Genomic DNA, 11,022 nt, shown 5'->3' with positions numbered 1-11,022 from the left:
GTGGTACCAATCCCAAGGTGGAAGGAAAGGGTTTAAACAATAAAAGTTGTCCTGAGCTGCCCAAGACCCCAATTGTGACTTTCATGAACCTCGACCCAGCCTGACATTTCTCCTCTGAAGGATTCCCGCTGTGGAGGGTGAATGGTATCAGGCAATGGATGGCCATCTTCTTTGGCCCCTTCCCCAGCAATGTTTTCATGGGAAACCACTGAAGACAATAAGCCATGTGCCTTTAATCCTGCGAAGACTTACAGACTTGTTCTGGGCACCTTGCTTAATGTGGCCCTTCTTGGTAGTGGCCAAGAGCCTCTGGTCACTTCTGCTCACCGGCTATCAGGAAGCCGAACTCTTGTGAAGCTTTGATGGCTAAACGCAAGCTCGAGGAAGGGAGGCCAGACCAAGTGCCTCCACTCCCCAGAGCCCAGGGCTGAGAACAGCTCTTTCTCAAGGGCAGCACTATCATAGGATCAGTCAATCCACTTACCCCTAGTTAGAACTGGCCTGCAGTGAGCCCGACCACACCAGGGCTGAGGGGGCACTCTGGACAGGTCTGACGCAAGGCAGCAGGAGGCTCATTCATGCTCAAACCCATCGTTTTCCTGCCCTATCTATCCATCCATCCATTGAAGCTCAAGAGGCCCAAAAGCCCTGAATAGGAGTTTCCTCTTTATCACCCCTCATCCCATCTGCACTCGAACCCTGCACCTTACGGACGGCCCATCTCCCTCGTGGATGGCTCTAAGAGCCAGGAAGATGTCCCGAGGTGCCAAGCCTAAGTTGGCTGCTTTGCACCTCTTGCTCCTGTTCCTGGTTCTGCCCTCTGGAGACCAGAGCTGACCGTAGGCTCTGGGCTCTGATTCTTCAGGCGTGGCGTGGCATGAAGCCAAGGGCCTTCCCATCCCTGCCACCTGAGGTCCATGCAGAAGGCACGTCACTTTGCCAGCCCTAAGCCCCACCCCTCTTGCTGAAGGCCCTTAGGCTGTGGGGTCACACACACCGCCTCTTACAATCTATCAGTGGGCCTGATTGCTCCACAAGAAGTCCCAGGGACAGCACAGTGAAGGCTGAAAGGCCCACTTTCATGGTGTAGCCCTGGGGCTGAGAATGACAAAAGGGAACAAATGCAGTTAGTCATCCTTTATAAGAAAAGTATACATGATTTTTATTCATTCAGGATCACAGAGCGAGAGGTTCGAGTCCAACCTCTCGCTTTATCCATGTGGGCACGTCCTCTACAGAGTGAGGCCCACAGAGGGCCTGAGCCTGACTCCAGGTCATCCTGCAAGGCCGCGCCAGCCAAGGGAAGAACTCGGCTCCTCTGGCTTCAAATTCAGGAATCCCCTGCCTGCCAGCCACCCCGCATGGCTCCCCCCGGTCTCCAATTAGCGGTAAAACTCATTGATGACAGAGGTTAGGGAAGGAATGTTTGGCCTGTCTATGTCCAGAGGGTCCCTTCTAGAAGACTCATTCCAAATGAGCAGTGTCTCATCACAAAGCCCTCAAAGCAAACAAACCAGCCTGGCTGGTCATCCTGGAGGCTTCCTGAATATGGGGTGTGCGTGGGGCTTTTGTCCTGGCCACAGCTTTCCTATAGAACATCAAACCAATACATTTGCAGAGGAGATACTGGCTTCAGAATCATTCCTTGGCTCTTCTGGGATTTCAAAGGTATGGTGGGTCCTTCTTCCTGCTCCGGCACGGATCATACCTGGCCAGAAGCACCCAACACAAAGAGAAAGCAGCCATCCAGGGGGCATCCAGCCTTCTGAGGAGGAGCCACCTCTTGTAGCTCTGTGAGGCTGATCCCTGGAGGACTGAGGGATAGCTGCCTTGCCAGGGTCAGGCTGGGCTGGCTCCGAGCAGGGGCCATTGGAGTTCATGCTCCAAACTAGAGTTACCACCATGCCACTGTGACCTGCCAGATGGTTCTATACTGATTAAAAGCTGGCATGACCATTTAGGAACAAAATTTTTCCAATAAGGATTTTTTAATGACCATTTCCCCCAAAAAGCAACTTAAAAAAAAAGGTCATAAGAGGAAAAAACAAAAAAGTCCCGGAATTTCTTTTATAAATAAACCAGTCCATTTCAGTTAAAAATATGAATTTACAAGAATATGAATTTATAAAACACTCGCCTTTATCCAAAATTCCATGCATAGGTATTTAATCTCTAATAAGCAGGGAGTAGCAGCAGAAACTTAAATATAAGAGACTTTATCAACAATAAATACAAAGGATATTTTTAGTGCAAAGAGTGCAGAAGGATTTCTCAAACCAAGATAATAAAAGGCATCCTAATTGGTGCAGAATCAGGCCCAGCTCTACACAATGGCTACAGTTAATCTCTACAACACAATACAACCATTAGGATGAGATGCCTGTTTGAAAATCACATCGATTGAAAATGTGCTTAATTGGGATTGTTCATTATTCTCTTGGCAATTCATGTGTTCAGGAAGATCTGTAAAGAAACAAAACCTTAAAATGTACTTGACAAGACACTCACAAAACGAGATGGATGGCAACTAGCTTGTTCTCTCCTGAAGAACCTTCTCCAACAACCCAGAAGCACTTAGTGAATGTCCTCTTGGCAAAAGCCCTGTGGCCAGCCAAGAGGGTAGGCCTGGGGCTGTTCTAGTGGAGACAGAAACATGGAGGGGCTCCGGAATCCTCTGGGTGTGGGGGGGGGGGGGGGGAGGGAGGAAGAGGAAGCAGAGGGGGCATGTTTGACAGGAAGAAACAAGTACAACCCAAAGGGCTTCTCCCTCCATACACACAAACATGAGGTTGTTCAGAGCCCAGGAAAAACCCCTTTGTATGGCCACAGCCCACCCACCCCCCACCCCACCCCGCCCCCAGTCCATTGTGTCTCTCCTCTCTTTCTCTCCAATGCCCTGTGCCACTGCCCCACAGCCATGCTAACAGGATAGCATGGCAGAGTCAGAGGTCACTCTGGAAGACAGGCAACAGTGGGAGGGCCTAAGGGAAAGCACCGGATGAAACACTTACTAGAGAGGAGCATGGAACTGGGTGTGTGTAGCCATTGCCTGCTGAAGCTTCTCCTCTTTGGCTCTTCGACAATGGCAAATCTAAAGGGAAACACAGAAGACCCATTGTCATCTTTCCCATCCCTAAGTCATGACAGCTCGGGCCCCCCAAAACTGGAGAAGCAATAGATGTGCTTCGAAGCTGTGTGAAGGGTGATCATCCCTTCACCTTTGCCATTCCAGAGGAGAAAAACCTCCTTCTCCTCTTCCTCTCTGCAAGCCTCTGTGTGCTTAAAATGAACATAAGTGATTCTCTGCCACTATGAAGATGAAGGCAAACCTTGTTTCCCCCTGCAGAGTCAATTAAGAGGGGGTAAGGGGACAGGTCTTGCAGCTCTTTTTGTGGTGGAAAAGAATTGGAAACTGAGGGGATGCCCATCAATTGGGGAATGGTTGATGGGCCTATTTCTCATTCGATGTAAACTACAGGGAGGAGTCCAAGCTCACTTGGGAAGTTCTTGAAGATATCCCAGGTCAGCAATGTCTGACTTCCATTCAACACAGGGGGCCCTGATGGAGAGAATGGATCACCCCTCTAGCCTCTGCCAATATTTTAAAAAGTTTGTTTATTTATTTATTTATTTATTTATTTAATTTTGAATATTTTTCCAGTTACATGAATAATGTTCTTTCCCTGCCCTTCCCAACGCTCAATTCCACTGGGTTTTACACGTGTCACTGATCAATGCCTGTTTCCATGTTGCTGACGTTAGCACTAGGGTGATCGTTTAGTCTGCGTCCCCAATCATACACACCCATCGACCCATGTGATCAAGCAGTTGTAAGGGTTTCTTCAAAAGGGGGCTCAGAGGTTGCCAGACTCACAAGTACACACCATCCCCTCCCTGTCCCTCAGAGCCCAGCCCAGTGATCCTTGGTTACCAGGTCATGGTGGCACACTGGTACGTACGGTTCGCTTTTCCATGAAGCTGCTGAGAAAATCATCTATTTCCATCTTGCCCTCGAGGAAATCCTCCGCAAGGGTGTCGGACTCTTCTTCGGCCTCGTGGGCTGCTACCTTCAGTCTCGCCTGGAGGGCACTTGCACTACAGCTCTGCAAGAGAGATGGCAAAGAAGAGTGCCTGGGCTGAGGTTCCTCTCCAGAATTCCCTGCCTGGGTGGAAGCCCAGGTCTGGTGGGTAGACAGCCTCTCAGGTGGCAGTATCAGTGACTCTCCAAACCTGGACCCTGTTTGCTCCTCGCTCTCTAAAAGGTGAGACAGGATGGAAATCACATCTCACGCCATGTGTCGTCTAGTCTCAAACGCCTAGACCTGAAGGTCTGACCCCTTCCGTATCTAACAGCCCAGAGGGGTTTGTGTACAGGTGTGCATGTTCCTTCCAGACCAGAGAACAGACCTTCCAGAAAGAAGAGTCAAAAGCCACTGGCAATGCTGCTGTCACGTTAACTCCAAGATGGGGTGCCAAGGATTCAAGGAAGCATTAATGGCATGGGAATACAAACATGTGAAATACCCCCCCCGTCCCCATAAAACAGGAGGTCAGACAGGGGGCCACTGAGATCTCAGGGAGCTCTATGTCTGCTCTAGTCAACTGGGAGGGGGTTTCTAGAAAGGCTTTGTGGAGGAAGGAGAAGAGATGGCTGTGCCATGGAAGGCCAACAGAACAGAGTCCAGTGAATGTCAAGAGGATGTAGGAGAGGAAGGCCTCCAAATCCAGGTTGGACAGCAGGGAGCCCCGATGGGCTAGACACATCTAGGACAAATGAAAAGCTAAAGATGATGAAGGCAGAGCCATAAACAGAAACAGGAAAGGCTACAAACAAGCTGGGCTTGCAGGCAGATTTCCAAGATTATCCTGGCTACTAGGAGTCTGACACACTCCCAGGTTATGTGGGTAGGAATGTTCACTTGGCCAGGTAGGGTCGGACACACGTGCACACAGATGTAGGACACACACATTACATGTGTCTGCCATCCACAGAGACTCAGCTGGGCCAACAAGCGCTGGTCAGACCATCAAGGAAGGCAGATATCAGGAAGGGAAGTGGGCCCAGCCTCAGGCTTGCTCACACTGAGTGAGCAGGCCTCAGACAATGACTATAAAAGGGCACTGCCAGGGCAACTGAGGAAGAACAGTGCTCCCGACTCCAAAGGGGGTAAAGTGTCCAAGCAGGCATCAGGTCGTCAGTCAGTGAGTGCACCTCTTGGGAAGGCTCAAGTGAAAGCCACTGCCCTCTGGGGCCTCACAGAACAACAAGAGACCACATACACACTGGCCAAATCCAGACCCACAGTGTAGACACAAGCAAACCTCGGAGTAAGGCACCAGCAACTAGGGGATGGGATGGAAGGTCGAGGTCTTAAAGAGCCCCACGCTAAATGTAGCCCTTGAGCTGAGGGATCCCCAAGATTGCTGGAATGAGACCTTCTGGAGATCAGACATGGCTATGAACAGGTCTACTTTATTCAGAAGCATCAGGACACTTCTGCTGTCTCTCAGGTCCCTTCTAACTCTAAATCCCACGGCCCCAAGGTAGCCCTTTGCACACTGCCCTTTAGGATCTCACTAGCAGAGTTTCAATACTCTAGACTTTGGCATCAGACCAAATGCCATAACAGGTTGCCTGTGGTGAAGGTCTGCTGAAACTCTAGAGGCCACTCAAGGGGCAGCTTGATGACTCAGTGGATAGAAAGCTAGGTCTGGAGTTGGGAGGATCTGAGTTCAAATCTGGCCTCTGACACTTCTTAGCTCCCTGACCCTGTGCAAGTTCACTTAAACCCATTTGCCTAAACCTTGTCCTTGTGTCTTAAGAGTCATTACAAAAACAGAAAGGGTTTAAAAAAAAGGAAAAAAAGGGAGAAACTCTATCTTCTACGATACACAGGGCGAGGGGCTTTCATCTGAAGAGGAAGAATTACTACCCCCTGATTCTTTTTAAGAAAGACCCCAGTTATCACAATTAGTATTCAGATACAATAAGTGATTAATCTGGGATAATGCGTAATTAGTGAGAATTATATTAAGAAGAATAGAAATCCAGTAATTGTATTTTGTAAGGAAAAAGCCTAAATTATGCAGTAAATTTAGCTACTTTCTCCTTTTCTCATAAGCTAGCATTGCAATAGGATGTGATTCATCAAGTAAGTGGAAGCTTATATAAGGCATGTCCAGATGATGAGTGGTGGAGGCCTTGGAAATGTGCTGAACTCTTGTCCAAGGGACACTGCTAAAATGTCAACTTGAAGGCCATCCCAACCAACCAAGACTCAATAAGAAGCCAAGGCACCTCTTCCAAGAAGATAACACCCAATCACTGCTAGAAAATATATCTACCTTCCATTGTCTCTAATTGTATCACCCGCCCATTGAGACTAGGATTGGTGGTCAACTCTGGGGATAGGATCTAGAATGATGTAATATTAGGGGATAAACGAAAACTCAATTGTCTTAGGTGGGAGGAAACTGAATGACCCAGCTCTACTGAGGGATACTGGTCTCTCTCAATAACCTGTTATTGGCTTGGAGCTTTGCCTCTTTGTTTTATTTCAAGATTGGCTGAAAATGTTCACCACTCCTCTTCCCAGGCTACCATAACACGTTCTGATGATGATAAGGAAGGAAGGCTAACGGGCCTGAAGTCAGTCGTCTTAAACCCAAAATCTGACAACAGATAAAGAGAGGTAAAGAAGTACCTCACTGAGTTCATGCTGCCTCTGCATCTTCTTTTCAAAGCCCGTTTTCATCTGAGTGAGGAGTTCATACTAAAGAAACAAAGAAAAACGTATTGGGCATTTGTTTTCTTTTCTTGTCCTTTCTTTCTTCAGGAAAATCAACAAACTAACCTTGTCTAGGACCGTCTGCCTTTTAGCTTCCAGGTTAGGCTCTAGAAGGAGATTTTTTCCTGCAAAATCAAGCCAGTGTTTAAGCCAGCACGGAATGCACTTTTCCAGAAGCCCAAATGTGGGGAGAGGCCAGACTTACGGGCAAGGTCCTCGATGCTCTTTACCAGGTCATCCTTGTCAGTAATGACTTGCTTCAACTGAGGCAGAGTCGAAAACTGTTCCAGGAATGCTTCTTCTTGTTCATTCATATCTGTTAATTGTGACAGGCTGGGAGCACACAGGGAAAACCCATCAGGACCAATGACCCACTCTGGGTAAGTAGATTAGCCAATCCTTCCTTTGCTAGCCACTAGGGATATCCCAACGACTCCCTGGGGCAATGGTCTTTTCTGAGCATCCATCTCGGGGAGCTTTCTGAACTTCTGATCCCATGTACCAGCCTTTCCCCTTGTTCTCTGAATAATTATGAAACTGCTCTCTCTCACTGGCATCTTGCCTTTCATGGAGCTACCCCCAAGCTCTATTCTAGCACCTCTCCCACTCCAGGTGCCAAATTTAATGGCTACCTTTTAATTCTCCCTCTCCCTCCCCTCTGTAGCCTTGGACACTGCTGCCCTCGCTTGGTTCTCTTTCTCCCTAATTCTTCTAACTCTTGCTCACCAACCATGGGTATCCCCTAAGGTTCTGTGAAAATTTAACACTAGCCTGTACCCTTTTCTTTGGAGCCCCAAGATTAACTTTGGATTTTTAAAAGGGTGAGTTTTGACATTAAGTTTGAAGTCATCCTCTGATTAAATTAAGTTGCAGCTTTCCCACCCTTGGAATAAATTAGTGGGGGTAGAGAGGAATGGGCATGCACATTCTGAAGGCATTCAAAAGCACTCCTGACTCCCTTGCATCTAGAAGACCCAACTCCTCCCCAGAGTGAGGAGTCCTCCAATTGGAGGGGCTTTGGAAAGGGACATCACTAAAATAAGATGGAAGAGCTTTGGGGGCTGGGAATGGACAATGAGAAGGTATGTATGACCCAGCTCTTGGAGACTTGCTAAGGCAAATGCAAACTACACATAGCTAGAGGTCTTTACTTTCTCGGATCCACTTTTTATTACTTAATAAATAAATAATTATAAATTAAGATACAGTCTCCAGAGAATTTTAATCCAAACAGCTCTGCCCTGGGCTGCCCTCTCTCCATACCATTTCCAAGATGTACTTTATTGGAAATAAAGACAAATGTAAATAATTTAATGTTAATTGACCTGAGCCAATAATAAAAATGGCAAAGCTAAATTAACTTATGTATTCAGTGCCTTACCAATCAAACTACCAAAGAATTCATTTAAAGAGGGAGAGAACAACTAACAAATGGTCAAAGGATATAAACAAGCAATTTTCAGATGAAGAAATCAAAGCCATCAATAATCTTATGAAAGGGGGCAGCTGGGTAGCTCCGTGGATTGAGAGCCAGGCCTAGAGATGGGAGGTACTAGGTTCAAATCTAGCCTCAAGCCACTTCCCAGCTGTGTGACCCTGCACAAGTCCCTTCACCCCCATTACCTAACTCTTATCATTCTTCTGCCTTGGAACCAATACACAGTATTGATTCTAAGATGGAAGGTAAGGGTTAAAAAAAATAATCATGAAAAAATGTTCTAAATCCCTCTTGATTAGAGAAATGCAAATTAAAACAACTCTGTGGTACCACCTCACACCTAGTAGACTGGCCAATATGGCAGTAAGGAAAAATGGTAAATGTTGGAGGGGATGTGACAAAATTGGGACACAGGTGACCTTTGTCTCTTTCTAAATGCTTCTTTATCAACACAACAAGAGTAGTGAGAGCCACAGTTAAATCCAAGAGATAGGGCTACATGCCTAAAAAGATTCAATACCTAATCATAATTCCTGGGGACAAGTTTCCATGGTTATTATACCTTTACTTACCCTAATAATCTTCCTTACTATTGGGCCCACTAATAACCCAATTCCTACATCATACAATCACTTTAGTGGCTAGTTTATTAAGATCTTACAGGCAACATCTATATCAACTCCTACTGGGGGATGGAGAAGGAATCATGAGACCCCATTAACAAACAATGCCTCATTTCAGCAGGAAGCAGTTTAACAAAAACAAAAAAGTAACAAAAAAAAACCCCCCCACCCATTTTCCCCTTGGACTCATGACCTTTCTCCTAAACCTCCCTCCCTTCATCATCTTCTATCCTCATTTTTTCCTTTTTTATATAAAACACAAAGCAGGAATGATAATTCTTTTTAAAAAATTAATTAATTTAGAATATTTCTCCATGGTTACATGATTCATGTTGTTTCCTTCCCCCCTCATAGCTGACAAGCAATTCTACTAGGTGATACATGTATCATTGTTCAAAACCTATTTCCATGTTATTCTTATCTGCAGTAGAGTGATCTTTTAACATCAAAACCCTAATCATATCCCCAACGAACCACATAATCGATCATGTTTTTCTTCTGCATTTCTGCTCCCACAGTTCTTCCTCTGGGTGTGGATAGCATCTTTCTCATGAGTCCCTCAGAATTGTCCTGGATCATTGCATTGCTGCTAGTAGAGAAGTCCATTACATTCGATTGTGCCACAGTGTATCTCTGCATCAATTCCTAGAGGTCGTTCCAGTTCACATGGAATTCCTCCAGGTCATCAGGAATGATGTCTTGATAGGCCTAAACTCCTTTTCCCCATTTCCTCTGTACCCACTGGAACTCCACTTCACCGGACACTGCTACTTCCTTTGCTGTGACCTCAACAGGTCCATGATGGATTACTATTCTGGACCTATACTGTCTGTATCATGTTAGGAACTAAACAATCATGGGAACCAGTTACTTCCCACCCTGGAACAGTCAATGAGACATGTCCCAGATTACCTAAGCCCTGCACCCTTAACTTTCTCAAATCCATAAATATCTATGTCTCCCCATGCCCAAGAGAGGCCCTTTGCTAGTTCTCCCAGCATTGTTGGTGGAGATATGAGCTGATCCAATCATTTTGGAGGGGAATTTGGAACAACACCCAAAGGGTATAAAAATGTGCATACCCTTTGATCCTGTGATACCACTACTGGGGCTGTCTCCCAAAGAGATAATAGAAAAGGGGAAAGGACCCACTTGTACAAAAATATTTGTAGCTGCTCTTTTTGTGGTGGCAAAGAATTTGAAGTTATGGGGATGTCCATCAGCTGGGGAATGACTGAACAAATTGTGGTGTGAAGATGGGATTAACTCTCCCCTGCCCGTTTTTAGATTTAATCACCAGAAATGTATATACCCCACTTTATCCTTAAGTGGGGGATGTAAAAAATAGACTCGAATACAGGACTACAATCCCCATGAGCCTTTGCTCCACTTCCCCAGAATGCCTTGTAATCTCACCTGGGCCGAGATCGAGAAGATATTTAAGCAAAGGCTTTTGAAGGGCTCGGCTTTTTTTTGGACTTCTGTTTGGAGCAGAGGCGTCTCTTCCATGATGTGAGGTTATTTTGTCTAGGCCTCTGGCCTAGGCACATGTTTCTTACTTGTATATTCTTAATCTTTAACCTTTAATAAACCTCTAAAAAAATATATATTCCTTGCAGAGAGAAACTAATTTCTACCTGCCTCAGTCTCCCCCTCTCCCCTAAATTTTAATCTTTACAGTTATGGCGACCTAATGGGAAAAAGAACTTTCAGTCTTCTGATTTCTTTTCTGATCTTAAATTCAATTTTAATAGCTAGTACCTAGAAAGCGGCCCCGCCGCTTCCTGCCTGCAGCCTGCAGCCCTGATCATCCTCACCTGGTACCTGGTCCCGGCCTTGCCCACCCCCGCAGCCGCTCCTGCTCCTGGCCTCTCACCAGCCGCTGCCTGCCTATTTCTGTGCCCCAGACCCAGGAGCCCGACCCAGCCGGCTCATCACCCAGATCCTTGGAGCAGATCCCCTGAGGACTCATTGCGACCAGCTGGTAACAGTATTGGCCACGTGGGCGGAGGGGAGAGACCAGAGGGAAAGGAGACCGTAATTTTCCCTTAGGCTAAGCCACCACGTGGCTGGGGGTATTGGCCACTGCGGGATCAGAGAGGGGAAAGAGAGAAAAGACTAGAGAGAAGAAACAGACTTTTCAAACAGAAACCTAAAAACAATGGGCTGTTTA

General features: G+C 46.5%; 1 protein-coding gene across 2 annotated transcripts in view; it reads right to left on the bottom strand.

The window, feature by feature from the left end:
- Nucleotides 1-1,137: 1,137 nt before the first annotated feature.
- VPS37A (VPS37A subunit of ESCRT-I) overlaps nucleotides 1,138-11,022 on the bottom strand; it is a 35,993-nt gene continuing 26,108 nt past the window's right edge. The window contains exons 7-12 of one of the 2 annotated variants that reach the window (XM_007495621.3): nucleotides 6,994-7,121; nucleotides 6,855-6,913; nucleotides 6,705-6,773; nucleotides 3,960-4,103; nucleotides 3,012-3,091; nucleotides 1,138-2,463 (exon numbers count right to left, since the gene is read on the bottom strand). In XM_007495621.3, coding sequence (XP_007495683.1) covers nucleotide 2,463; nucleotides 3,012-3,091; nucleotides 3,960-4,103; nucleotides 6,705-6,773; nucleotides 6,855-6,913; nucleotides 6,994-7,121 — 481 coding nt within the window. In that variant the 3' untranslated portion in view covers nucleotides 1,138-2,462. Of the gene's footprint in view, nucleotides 3,092-3,959; nucleotides 4,104-6,704; nucleotides 6,774-6,854; nucleotides 6,914-6,993; nucleotides 7,122-11,022 lie in introns of both variants that reach the window. The other variant, XM_001373752.4, reaches the window with a different exon arrangement.

This window comes from Monodelphis domestica, chromosome 6, assembly GCF_027887165.1.
Source record: "Monodelphis domestica isolate mMonDom1 chromosome 6, mMonDom1.pri, whole genome shotgun sequence".
NCBI lineage: Eukaryota > Metazoa > Chordata > Mammalia > Didelphimorphia > Didelphidae > Monodelphis > Monodelphis domestica.
This window is presented reverse-complemented; position numbering and strand designations above follow the sequence as displayed.